The following is a 14,560-nucleotide window of genomic DNA, read 5'->3' on the forward strand; positions in this document are numbered from 1 at the left end:
GAGAGTGCGTGCCCGAAACTTCATTAGCAATTTTAATTTTGCCCCAGTCGTGTGATCTTGCTCTGCCCCCATTTGCCTTGTGATATTTTATTGCCTTGTGAAGCATGTGATCTCTGTAACCCACACCCTATTAGTACACTCCCTCCCCTTTGAAAATCACTAATAAAATCTTGCTGGTTTTGCGGCGTAGGGGGGCATCACAGAACCTGCCGACACGTGATGTCTCCCCCAGACACACAGTTTTAAAATTTCTCTCTTTTGTAGTCTTTCCCTTTATTACTCAGACCAGCCAACACTTAGGGAAAATAGAAAAGGTCCTATGTTGAATTATCGGGGGTGGTTCCCTTGATATAATCCTTTGGGTATATGCCCAGTAATGGGATGGCTGGGTCAAATGGTATTTCTAGTTCTAGATCCCTGAGGAATCGCCACACTGACTTCCACAATGGTTGAACTAGTTTACACTCCCATCAACAGTGTAAAAGCGTTCCTGTTTCTCCACATCCTCTCCAGCACCTGTTGTTTCCTGACTTTTTAATGATCGCCATTCTAACTGGTGTGAGATGGTATCTTATTGTGGTTTTGATTTGCATTTCTCTGATGGCCAGTGATGATGAGCATTTTTTCATGTGTCTGTTGGCTGCATAAATGTCTTCTTTTGAGAAGTGTCTGTTCATATCCTTCGCCCACTTTTTGATGGGGTTGTTTGATTCTTTCTTGTAAATTTCTTTACGTTCTTTGTAGATTCTGGATACTAGCCCTTTGTCAGATGGGTAGATTGTAAAAATTTTCTCCCATTCTGTAGGTTGCCTGTTCACTCTGATGGTAGTTTCTTTTGCTGTGCAGAAGCTCTTTAGTTTAATGAGATCCCATTTGTCAATTTTGGCTTTTGTTGACATTGCTTTTGGTGTTTTATTCATGAAATCCTTGCCCATGCCTATGTCCTGAATGATATTGCCTAGGTTTTCTTCTAGGGTTTTTATGGTTTTAGGTTTAACATTTAAGTCTTTAATCCATCTTGAATTAATTTTTGTATAAGGTGTAAGGAAGGGATCCAGTTTCAGCTTTCTACATATGGCTAGCCAGTTTTCCCAGCACCATTTATTAAATAGGGAATCCTTTCCCTATTTCTTGTTTTTGTCAGGTTTGTCAAAGATCAGATGGTTGTAGATGTCTGGTATTATTTCTGAGGGCACTGTTCTGTTCCATTGGTCTATATCTCTGTTTTGGTACCAGTACCATGCTGTTTTGGTTACTGTAGCCTTGTAGTATAGTTTGAAGTCAGGTAGCATGACGCCTCCAACTTTGTTCTTTTGGCTTAGGATTGTCTTGGCAATGCGGGCTCTTTTTTGGTTCCATATGAACTTTAAAGTAGTTTTTTCCAATTCTGTGAAGAAAGTCATTGGTAGCTTCATGGGGATGGCACTGAATCTATAAATTACCTTGGGCAGTATGGCCATTTTCACAATATTGATTCTTCCTATCCATGAGCATGGAATGTTCTTCCATTTGTTTGTGTCCTCTTTTATTTCCTTGAGCAGTGGTTTGTAGTTCTCCTTGAGGAGGTCCTTCACATCCCTTGTAAGTTGGATGCCTAGGTATTTTATTCTCTTTGAAGCAATTGTGAATGGGAGTTCACTCATGATTTGGCTTTCTGTTTGTCTGTTATTGGTGTATAGGAATGCTTGTGATTTTTGCACATTGATTTTCATAATTTCTGATGCTACTAAAAATGACATTTCAGATAGTGTTTCAAAATTTTAAAATGTCATACTTATTGCTAGTATAAATATCATTTTGTAAATTAACCTTGTATTCTACAATCTTGCCAAACCCACTTAGTTTTAGTAGTGTTTTTATATATCCTACTGGATTTTCAACATAGAACAATTATGCTTTCTGCAAATAAAGACAGTTTTATTTCCTCCTCGTCTATGTTTGCCTTTTATTTTTTATTAGCTTATTGCTCTGATTAGAACTTCCAGCACAATATTGAGTAGAGGTGGTGAGAGGGAATATCCTTGCTTTGTTCCTGATCTCCTTTAGGGGAAGCATTCATCTTTCATATTATGTTTCATTTTCATTGCATGTTGTTACTGTTGTTGTGTGTAGATTTATCAGGTTGAGGAAGTTTCCTCCTATTCCTAGTTTGTGAAGAGTTTTTATCATTAGCTGATGTTGGATTTTGTCAAGCATTTATTTTGTATCTATTGAGATGATCATTTTTTTTGGTCTGTGAATGTGTTGAATTATGTTGATTTTGAAATCTTAAACCATCGTTGCATTTCTAATATGAACCCTACTTGGTCATCATGTATTATTCTTTTAAAACATTGTTAGAATCAATTTGTTAAGAGTTTGTTAAGAATTTTTGCATCTATGTTCATTAGAGGTATTGGTTGGTTGATAGTTATGTCTTTTTCTTGTTGTGTCTTTATCTGGTTTTCATGGTAGGTTCATACTGGCCCTGGATAATGAGTTGGGAAAGTTCTGTCTTTTTTAGTTTTCCAGAAGAGTTTGTATAGAATTCTTATTTTTTCTTCATTAAATGTTTGGTAGAATTGACGACTGAACAAATCTAGTCCTGGAATTTTCTTTGGGGGATTTTAAAAAAATAATTTTAGACCCACAGAAGGGTTGCATAGATAGTATAGAGAGTTCCTATCTATGCTTCACTTAGCTTCTGTTAATAAATCTTATATAACCATGGTACATTTGTCTGTAGTGATGTTCACTCTTCCATTCCTGTTACTAATTTATGCCTTCTTTCTTTTTTTCCTAATCAGTCTGGCTAGAAGTTTATCAAGTTTTAATTTTCAAAGAACCAGCTTTTCATTTTGTGTTTTTCTATAAGTATTTTGAAGTCTCATGTTACTTGATAGATGAAACAGACATAGCTCCTGCTTTTTTTTTTAACCTGTAGTGGGGATAATTTTAATTCAGTACTTTTCAGATTCTATTTCACTTTATAGTTTCCTCATTTAATGACTGCTTTTCTTTGTTTTTCGGTTGACCAGCTCTTGTAAGTTCTTGCCTAGTTTTTAGGAATGGCCTCTGGTTCAGAATATTAGTTTTCTCTATGAAATTCAATGTTTAACATCACTTTGGAATGGAATACTGTTCCAGTATTCTGAGGCTTAGTTGGAGCTTAAAAGACTTTAAGGAAAAAGCTTAGAGGAACTAAGGCAAGATGATATATTCACACTTATACATTATGTTAAATAAGTTTCAGTAAACAGTTTTTTTTCCAAAATTTTTTTATCAATTGCTGTATTTTTTCATTTCCTTTAGAAATTGCCATGTCTAGAAATCTAAGAACCTGGTTTCTTTTAAGTTTTGTAGTTTATGTCTTATTTATTCTGTATCTCCGGAAGAATCACGATTACTTTAAATAACCAAATGTTTTCATTTCAAGAATATTAAAATGGATTGGTTAAGGTGTGATATACACTCAACTACAATATGGAGATAATAATCTGAGTAATGTTAAAATTTTCTTAATATCTTGCATTTCCCTTTTGCTATGTTGATAAGTTTAAGATGAATAATCAAAAACATACTTAAAATTGTTAGTGTTTTCAATGAATTTTTCTCTATATCCATCTTTGTCAATCGGCAGTTCACTTTGTAGTTTCCTCATTTCATTATAGTCTAAATTCAAGATGAATTGCGCTTTTAGTTCTACAGTTGACCATAAAGATATTAATATTCACTAGCAGTTAAGTAGTTAGGATATTTCAGAGTTTAATGATCAGAACAAATTCTGTGTAAGTTTGTTATATAAGATAATATAAACCCTAATTTCTCTGAAAGTTTTAACATGCAGAAGAATTAGCTTAATCGTGGCTAGTAATAAGTGCCAATGAAGTAAAGACATGATTACTTGTTATTCAGTTTCACCAGTATCAGTAAAATGTGGTCCCTTATGATAAATAACTGATCCATGTTTAGAGTTCAGCTTGATTGTTTGTATTTGTGTATACTTTCTATCTTTTTTTTGTTTTGTTTTAATCCTGTCACTACTAATATGTACTTGGTATGTACTTGTTTTCAGAAGGGGACCATCTGGACCAAGATTTGGACCTAGAAATGATAAAATTAAGCAGTAAGTTTTGTTCATTTGTTTAAATGATAATCATATTTCTGTGTAGACTAGAGATTGGCAAACTGCAGCCTGTGAGCCAAATCTGGCTGCAGCCTGTTTTTGTAAATAAAGTTTTATTGGAACATAGCCATGCCCATTTGTTTTCATATTATCGATAGGTACTTTCAAGCAACAATGGCAAAGTTGAGTAGTTGTGACAAAGCTGTGTCACATTTTATGGCCCACAAAATCTAAAATATCTGCTGAGTGTCTGGTCCTTTACAGAAAAAGTTGTTGACCGCTGATGAAGACTAAATATAACTGCTGGGTTATAAAAACCTAATTCATTTTATTTTCTCAGAATTATAGCTAAGGAAATGCAGGATTGTTGGTTTTTTTATGACTTGATTACCTTATGTCAAATCCATTTATTTAGCATAGTCTGAAGGTCTATTTTGGTTTTAAATCTGTAGCTTGATTCCTATTTTCAGAATGATAACAAAGGTAATATAATAGCTTTAATTTGTTGATGTACTGCATGTTTTTATCTACTTCCAGAATTTTTTCATATCTCTTATTTATCATAACCCATATATTGAACTAAGTTTTATGGCTAATTTGTGGTTTAAAACCTTTGAGGTATATATTATTTGGTGATAGATGAGGATAATATGCTGTAATCAATGTGTCTGATATTGGAAAGATATGAGTCCTGACTGGAGGGGAGAAGGAATGGACAGAGCAGTGAGTCACTTGAGGGAAGGCTCTGGAAACTGACCAAGCTATAAAGACTAACTGTGGAATGTGAACTGCATGGCCCAGGTTCAAGACCTAAGGAGGGATAATAGTCACTACCCTAAGCCTGGGTATAGATGGCACATTGTGGGAAGGGTTCTATAATGAAGTATCTAGTTATTGGTGAGATACTTGGGCTTTACTCAGGTAGCTGTTGGTGTGAAGAAATATTTCCATACTTAGCCTAATTCTAACTAATGGATTTTGAGATATGGAACCAAAGAACCAATAAATGATTACAGGTACTAGACTGGGTGTATTAGTTTTCTATTGCCATGTAACAAATTACCATAAACTTAGCAGCTTAAAACAACACACATTTATCATCTCACAGTTTCCTTGGGTCAGGAGTTCAGGCACTTCTTAGGTGAGCCTTTTGCTCAGGTTTAACAAGATGGCAATCAGGGTATCACCAGGTATGACCAACTCAGGAAGTTATCAGAATTTATTTCCTGCAGCTATAGATGTCATGGTGCTTCTTTGAGGCCAGTAGAAGAGAGAATCTGTACTGTTTCAAGTCTCTGATTTGACTAAAGATACAACAAGCCACTTTTAGATGCAATTTATTACTTATATAGTAAAAGGAAGAGTAGCCAAAGTTAGTAGCTCTCAGGGTCATTGTCCTGCACACCAAAAATAATGATACAGCTGGGTGCAGTGTTTCACGCCTGTAATCCCAGCACTTTGGGATTCTCCTTCAAAGGAGGATTGCTTGAAGCCAAAAGTTTTGAGACCAGCCTGAGCAACAAAGTGAAACCCCCTTCTCTTAAAAAAAAAGGGGAGGTCAATGGCTGCAGCACAAATTGTGGGATACTCTATTGCAAAGGAGCTATTTCTAGGCTGTGGTTTTTATAGTCTGCACATAGAGCCTGCAGAAAGTTTATACCGCATCAGAACCTGGGAGGTGATAAGAAACTGCCTTATGATAGTCTCATAAGGGAAACAGGGAGGTGGATGGAAGAAGACCTCATGAGCCACTCATTCTCTCATGTTCCAGGGAGATCACAAGCATTCTACCAGGACTCAAATTAGCTGTAGTTCAAGCCTGTATGGCATATGTGGATGCCAATGTGTAATGTCTGAGCCATTCTCCTGCACTGAGCCAGAATGACTTCTGTATCCACTCACATGTTCTCTTTTGCCTAAGCTGCCACTGGAGAAGAGGGCTCCACTGATGACACACCTATTTTTTGTCCTGCCAGTATGCTCTGTTTCCTGTCTGATATCCTTCTGAAGAGTGAACCTAGTAAGGGATGTTGCCGATTGGGGTCTTTTGAGTATGATTTTCCAGCTGAATCCCCAAACCACCACCAGTTGTACAGAGTAGGCATTAAAGAATATATGTCTATGTTAGTAAATGCCAAACATACACACATGAATTTGTATATTTATATATCACACTATTAATATCGCAATAACTTTGGTGATCACAGAATTTTAGAATAGTAAGGGATTGTTAAGTATAGCGTTTTTTACTCTAGAGCTGAAAGCTTGCTGGATTTAGTTAGAATAAGGTCGTTCATCAAGCATGCATTAAACCTTGATTAATGCTTATCTAAGCAGGGCATGACTCACCAGTGTGCCCAAGATGGAGGAGCACAACTTGCCACACAACTTACCCAAGGACAAATCCCTGGCGTTATTTTAGTACCCAAAATTGCTAGCACTGGTCAGTTTCTTTACTTAAGCTGTTATCACCACTTAATTTATAACATTTCAATACAGAGTGTTTCCTACTGCATAGATTAGCAACATCGTTGCTTTCTTTGAACTTCATTAGCCACATTTATTAGTGTTGATAACAGATTAATCCTACAAAAAATACTTGACATCACCTCTTAGGAAAGACTCTTTTTGAGGACAATTTTTAAATATTCACATGTCTACATAAAATTTATGCTTCTCTTTGGAATGTTTCCTTTGCTTTTTAAATTTTGTTTTGTTTTTAAAGAGAGTTCGTTCAAGCATAAATTATGAGGATGGACCACCTGGAAATACCAGCTCCAAAGGAATGGAGTCAGCATTCCAGAGTAGAGAAGTTAAGGTTTCATTTATATAAGCAGACAGGAACTTTTAGCAGGATTACATTTCCTTTGCCTTTAAATTAAACAATAGCATTATAAATGCCACTGTAGTGAATTGTAGACATTCTGTGTTAGGAGTAGGGAATCTCCCAATTATAGTCTTGGTCAGACCAGCTTAACTTTTATGAGATTCCCTCCCCCACACCCCAGGGAATGTTCCATGGTGTAACAGCAATATATACGTAGTTGCAAAAATACAGCTTAACTTTAAAACTTCTTTTGTCAGCAGTACCTTAAAAGACCAGAAGATGGGGATATTAACTATGAAAATAAATATTTTCTTTCAGGGATTTTTGCTTTGTTTGTTTTTTGAAACAGGGTTTTGCTCCATCACCCAGGCTAGAGTGCAGTGGCACAGTCACAGCTCACTGCAGCCTCAAAATCCTGGGCTCAATTGATCCTTCCACCTTAGCTCCTGAGTAACTGGAAACTTCAGGCACGTGCCACCATGCTTGGCTAATTTCTTATAGAGACGGGGTTTCCCTATGTTTCCCAGACCGGTCTCAAACTCCTGGACTCAAGGGATCCTCCCACTTCAGTCTCCCAGAATGCTAGGATTGCAGGCGTGAGCCACTGCACCTGGCCAGTGTTTTCTTTATAAAATAAGGGGTGCGTATTACAGAGCGTGAATTTGTTTCTTAATCGAAGAGCACTGACATTTATCAAGTATGTGCTATGTGTTAGGCACTATGCTAAGTGTTTGAATAACACTATCTCATTTAATTCTCACAAGTAAAGTAGAGATTATCAGCTGCATTTTAAAGGTGAGAAAATGTTAGGCTAAAACAGGCTTCCAAGGTGAATTCCAAAGTCACATACGTAGTAAGGGATAAAGTTGTATTGCAAACCCAGGTTTGTCTGAATACAGAACCCAGGGGCTCTACATTATACCATACAGCTTCTCTGTTGGTAATTAGAATAGAGCCATTTCAGAAATACAGGTGCCGTCAGACTCTAAGAGGATTTAAAACAGTGTTGAAAATGTCTTTTCCTCATTGTGTTCTCTCTCATGTCTTTTATTATCTTATATGAATAGCCTTTAGCTGGCCATGATATAAAAATCTCCACCCTTCCTTCACAAACTAGCTTTTCCTTTGCGTTCTTAATTTTTTATTTTAGTTAATAGCCATCGTCTACTACCACTTAATTGCTCAAATTATAAATCTAGGAGTTGTCTACTCTTTTCCCAATTCCTTCACCCACATCCAGTTAATCTCCTAGTTCTTAAAATATTACCTCCTCTGACATATATTTCCTTATCCTAGAACTTTCTCACCATCCACTGCCTCTTTTACTCTGCCTGATTAACTCTTGACTCCTCAAAACTCAGCACAGGGGTCTTGATGTCATCTCTGGTCCAGGCTGAATTCATCAAGGCTACATGACTGATACTATGGGCTTCCTTCTATTATATCCCTTAACACATGGTAGTATATGGATATCAGTTTTCCCTACTGGAGTATAATCTTTCTAAATACCAGGCTCATAACCTTCATGATGATAACCTTGATGAATAGCATAATAAAACTTTTTTTTTCTTAGACACAGGTTCTCACTCTTGTCACCCAGGCTGGAGTGCAGTGGTATAGTCTTGGCTCACTGCAGCCTCCACCTCCCGGAGGAGGATCCTCCCACCTCAGCTTCCTGAGCCGCTGAGACTACAGGTGCACACCACCATGCTCGGCTAATTTTTGTATTTTTTGTAGAGACAGGGTTTTGCCATGTTGGCGAGGCTGGTCTCAAACTCCTGGGCTCAAGCGATCCTCCTGCCTCAGCCTCCCAAAGTGCTGGGATTACAGCCCTGAGCCACCACACCTAGCCATAACTTTTTAATGTTTTTTGAATGAATGATATATTTAATTCAGATTTGAAAATATTTGTTAAATGCTTACTTTGTACCAGCCACATTTCACTTGACCTGGGAAATTAAAGAGTAAGTGGGTTAGTCTCTGTTTTTAAGGCATTTATAGTAATAACAATGGGGACAAGACCAATGTGAAATACAAATAGAAATCAAAGGACTATAACTATTGTGAAAATGTAAAAGATCATGGGGAAGTATGTTATCACTTGCTTTGTAAACCAAACTATCTCCATATTAAAGTAAATAAGCAGATCATTTTCTTTCTTATACAAAAATTGTGTTCTGGGTAGGGAAACATCCTGAAACACAAAAACAATCATGAGATTTTACATCATTGAGTGAAGGTTACATAGTAGCTGGATTCAGAGTGTTACACCAGCAGATAATTAATGTGTGAAGGACAAAGCAGCAATAACTCACTAATAGTGTAGCAGAAAAATTAAAATATTTGCGGTTTCCATTATCAATAGTGATTTATTACATGTGTGCCATGTTGTTGAGGGAATAGTTGTAGGTTTATGATACTCTAGTAAGAATCTAGAATTTTATTGGTTCTTTCCCAATTAATCTGCCTATATCCATGGAATCTTATCCTTAAAGGGTTATGTTTTTTTTCCTTTGAGACAGATCTCTATTGCTAAGGCTGAAGTGCAGTGGTGCAATCACAGTTCACTGCACCTTAACCTCCTGGGCTCAAGGAAATCTCCCACCGCAGCCTCCCAAGTGGCTAGGACCACAGGCACATGCCACCATAACCAGCTTATTTTTAAATTTTTTTGTAAAGACAAGGGCTCACTCTGTTGCCTAGCCTGGTCTCAAACTCCCAGGCTCAGGGGATCCTTCCACCTTGGCCTCCCAAAGTGTTGAGATTACAGGCATGAACCACCAGGCCTGGCCTTTAAAGAGATTCTGGGACCATAATTATTTTATTAGCTTTTTGTTTTCATTTTAAAAGTATATATAATGTCTACGGCCATACCACCCTGAATGCGCCCGATCTCGTCTAAGAGTACATATAGTATACATATATTAATATCCATAATAGCTATAATCTGATCGTGTATAGGAGCCTTAGTACATTTTATTCACTCCCTTCCTGCTATAGCACCCTACTTTAAGCCATTAATTATCATCACTTGCATATGACAAAAAAAAAACTGGCTGGGAATTTCAAAATTGATCCTTGATGAACAGTAGCTTTGGTTTTGTTTGTAGTTAAATGGAGGGCTCTACAGTCACTGCTTTATATCTCCTCCTCAAGTAGCTGGATATGCTTTATAGGATTTATACTCAAACTGTTCATTTATTTAGCAAATATTTATTGAATGGCCACTCTGCCCCATGCACCACTATAGGTACTGGACTTACAAAAGTGAACAAAATAGGCAAGGTCACTGCATTCATTGAGCTTACCTTCTAGTGGGGAGAGGCAGAAAATAAGCATGTAAATAAGTAAATAGGTACAATTACTATTACTTTATATTTGCTTACATGCTATAAATAAAATAGAGTAATGGGGTAAAGCATGCTGTTTCACAGCTATAAGGTTAATACAGTGCATTCAACATAATATGTTCCATAAGGGCTGGGATTATCATCTGTTTTGTTCAATGTTATTTCCTCAGTACCTAAAACAGTACATAGTAGGTTCTCATTATTTGCTGAATAAATTGATTAGTTGTGTATTTGTGCCATTGTTCTTAAATAGGATGAACACCTTTAACTCTCTACTTAGGGGATTAGGAGTTGCAACAAGATGTCTTAGAGATTTAGGGGTTCTTTCAGATCTGTTTGGGCAGAAGAGAATTCTGCATGCCCAACTTTGTTGAGCTTCAGTCTTATATCCTCCAGTGGAATAATGTGTGGGAAGCACAGAACTCTGGGATGCTGTGAAAAATCTTGAAGTTTGTGTGTGGGTAATCAGTGGGTGTACATAATGCTTTTAACATGGGAGGGAAGTGACTGTCATCAAGCTTAGTAATTGCTACTTGAATCTGAGAGTACTTCTGAATCCACCTATGTCTAAGTGGGCCTTCATTTTGTTTTTATAGCAAACTTTTTGAAGAACTAGCTCAGTGATCGGAAAGGATAGAACTCTTTCAAAATTAAACATGGACTGTGCCTCACCCCTCACTTACTACATTAGTTTGGGGACTTGTGTGGGGTAGAGGGCGGAGACCATATTTGTGTATTGTAAAAAATTTTTAAAGCCCCCTACACACTTCTTCCTTTTCCAAGTAGAAACACAATTGCATATCTACATTTATTTAAATATATATACATTTAATGTTTATAACCATCATGGACCCTTAATGACAGGCTATATTTGGAGAAATGCATCATTAAGCAGTTTCATTGTGTGAACATCATAGAGTAGTATACTTACACAAACCTACATGGTGTAGTCTGCTACACACCTAGGCTATATGGTATGGCTTATAGCTCCTAAGCTACAAACCCGTACAGCATGTGACTGCACTGAATACTGTAGGTAATTATAACACAATGGTAAATATCTGTATGTCTAAACATATCTAAACGTAGAAAACGTGCAGTAAAAATACGGTATTATAACTTATGGGACCAGTGTTGTAAAAGTGCTTTGTCATTAACCAAAATGTTATGCAGCACATGTCTGTAGTCGCTAGTAATCCAATGCACTTTAAACAGTGTTTAGTATGAGGACCATGGATTTGCTTTATTTCTCCTTTTAAATATTTCATTGTTGTGACTTATTTCATAAAGTAATTTAAAATAATTTTTGTGGTTAGAGCAACAGAGGAGAATAAGACACTTAAAATAATTAAACATGTCCATGTTTGTATACTCTGGAGGTAACTCCTGAATGAGAGTAGATAGCTGAGGACAGTTATTACAATTTTAAGTTTAGGTTAAGTCTTTATTGAACAGCCTGAAATTTGGTTAAAACAGGCCCCCATCATCTAATATAAAGGATGAACAAACAATCGAAAAACAGAAAACAATTTTTTCCTTTTTGCTTCCTGGTGGGTACTTCAAAATATTCCCAGGTGTCCCCAGTTGTCTTATATCCTGTTTAAGAAAAATCTGATGAGCAGTGAAGAATTCTACCCATTGAGCATCAGTATCTCTTAGAATATGCCCTACATTTCCATTTTGGAAACTAGGTATGTTTCATAAGCCTTTACCTTACCTGAGCAAAAGGTATGTTAAAAAGTATGTTAAGGTACCCCTTTGTTAGCCTTCATGTATGAAATATATGGCAAAAGTAGGCTACAGCAGTGTCTATGTGCTGCCTCAATAGCCTGTTGAAAAGAAAAACTGATTATTTTTAGTGAAGCTGTTTAACTAAATTCTGTACTTAATGGGCATGCTGACAGTACATTTAACTTGCTTATGAGTTACAAGTCAGAAGCAGGGCTAAAAGTAAGCTATCTTTAAATATTACTTTAATTTATATCATATTGTCTTTCATTATCTGAGTACTGAAGCCCACAAATGGAAGAACATTGCTACAAAGTCTTAAATTTAAATTTTATAGTTGAATAATTCTCTGAGAATTTGCTATTTCTTTATTATGTCTAATGAAAGTTTTAAAAATTGTAAGCATTCTCAAAAGAAGGATAAATAATTGTGTATCTTTTTTAAACTAGTGTTCAGAATCAAGTGGATGAAGTTATTGATGTCATGCAAGAAAATATTACAAAGGTAATTGAGAGAGGGGAGAGACTAGATGAACTACAGGACAAATCAGGTACAGATCTTCATGTATTTCTTGATATTACTAATCTGTTTGATAGTTTTTGTCTTCTGCTTGTCTAGCCAACGTTTATAAATCTTGGCTTAGGAAATTGGCATTTGGTTCTTAAGTATATGATTTTAATGGTTTAATTTTAACTCCTTTACTTTGAGTCATCTTATTGTTTCATTATTTTTTAATTGTTCAGTGGAGAATGAAGAATTTAAAATTTCATTGTTGAAGAGTGAAGAGTAGAGCTGTTTTTTCTTTTGCCCTGTGATATTGATGAACTTTGTGTTTCTCATGATCTCAGGGCCTAAAGACCTACTCACTTTTCAACACTTGTTTCAAACTTATCTGCTATTTTTATTTTATGTTTTATTTGGTAACTTAGTCACCTTTCTTTACTTTCAGTCATTACACCTGTAACCTATACCTATACCTATACCTATACCTGGCACGTACTTGCCACTCAAATATTGTTTGAATGGTGAATGGCTGAATACCTGATTAATCTTTGACAGACTTTAGAAAAAAAAAAAAAACCTCGCTTAGTCACATTTAAAATGTATATTGTTTTCCTTTAAAATCAGTCACTTTTGATATCTTCTAAGAAGCTAACTTCTCAGCATGTAATTTTTTTTCTAGAGGTGTGCCAAGTATTTGAATTTTTAAAGAGTATTTTTCTTACTAGAATTCCTAAGTTTATTTATAAGCATTAAGGCCCTAAAAAGACTTTTCTTAATTTTATAATAAAAAAGAAGTGAGCAAACTGATCTGCAAGCTGTTTTTTGCTTTTTGTTTTCGTTTTTTTAATAATGTAGAATGCCAGAGTTTGTGGGTGGAAAAAAGGGAGAATGCTGTTTTCATGCTTAAAAGGGAATAAATTTGCAGAAGTAGAAATTAATATTTTCTTATCTTTGTGTGACTAGATAAAAGAATCCTGTTATGTCGTTTAATCCTTCTCTCCATCCTCTATGTGATATAGAAAGCTTATCGGATAATGCAACAGCTTTTAGCAACAGATCCAAACAACTTCGAAGGCAAATGTGGTGGCGTGGATGCAAAGTAAGTAAATCAGAAGCTACTGGATAGACTGGTCAGCATCTGAAGTGGTATTCAAACACATGAAGAAAAAAGGGCCTCTAGAGCATAACCTCTGTGAGAACAGGGCCTATAACTGTCCTGAGACATGGTAGAAATTCAGTAAATACTTGTTAACTTAATTGCTTTTGGGATAGGGATAACTAAATAAATCAGTATGCCTAAAAGGATGTTTTCATAGATTTTTTTAATGAAAGTAATCCACATTTTATTAATATTTGACTACCTCTAAACTTATTAACTTAAAACAAATATACATTTTTTCTTGAAATTTACTATTAATACTTTTTTGGAGCAACCTCTATAGCATTATGTAGAGATATCAAAAGTAGGAGCTAGAGAAAAATATGACTTTCGGTTGAAAGGGTAAAAAATAAAAGCTTACATATCCTAATCTGTTAAGACAAATGGAGTTAAGAAAAAACTCCACTTCCCTCATTATTCCAGAAAAATAAAAAGTAAAAGAAATTTTTACCATTTTTAACAAGGTAAACATTGGAATCACTACATACTAATATATACTCCTGCAAAACATTGTATAGAAATACATTTACTTCTTAAATCCACTGTGGCTACTAATCATTAACAGAAAATGTTTTTCATGTTATATGAGCAAATCTTTTCTTTTTTTTCTCCTGATTCTAGTTATAATTTTTGGCTTTGTTTAAAATTTAGACATGAACTCGCTGTTTTTAGTCTCTCATTTTCAATTTCAAGTTTAGCAATAACTCTCCTTTTTTTTTTTTTTTTTTTTGAGATAGAGTTTTGCTCTTGTTGCCCAGGCTGATCTCGGCTCACCACAATATCACCGCAACCTCTGCCTCCAGGGTTCAAGCGATTCTTCTGCCTCAGCCTCCTGAGTAGCTGGAATTACAGACATGTGCCACCATGCCCAGCTAATTTTGTTTTTT

General features: G+C 35.8%; 1 protein-coding gene across 8 annotated transcripts in view; it reads left to right on the forward strand.

Annotated features, from left to right (window-relative positions):
- Nucleotides 1-14,560, forward strand: part of VAMP4 (vesicle associated membrane protein 4) — a 42,083-nt gene that overhangs the window by 19,014 nt on the left and 8,509 nt on the right. For all 8 annotated transcript variants that reach the window (XR_010151791.1, XR_010151788.1, XR_010151790.1 and 5 more), the window contains exons 4-6: nt 4,055-4,105; nt 12,460-12,560; nt 13,534-13,613. Coding sequence is in view for 1 of the 8 variants with exons in the window: in XM_009438253.5 (XP_009436528.1) it covers nt 4,055-4,105; nt 12,460-12,560; nt 13,534-13,613 (232 nt within the window). In the remaining 7 variants the exon portion in view is untranslated. The remainder of the gene's footprint in view (nt 1-4,054; nt 4,106-12,459; nt 12,561-13,533; nt 13,614-14,560) is intronic.

Source organism: Pan troglodytes, chromosome 1 (assembly GCF_028858775.2).
Source record: "Pan troglodytes isolate AG18354 chromosome 1, NHGRI_mPanTro3-v2.0_pri, whole genome shotgun sequence".
NCBI classification, from domain to species: Eukaryota; Metazoa; Chordata; class Mammalia; order Primates; family Hominidae; genus Pan; species Pan troglodytes.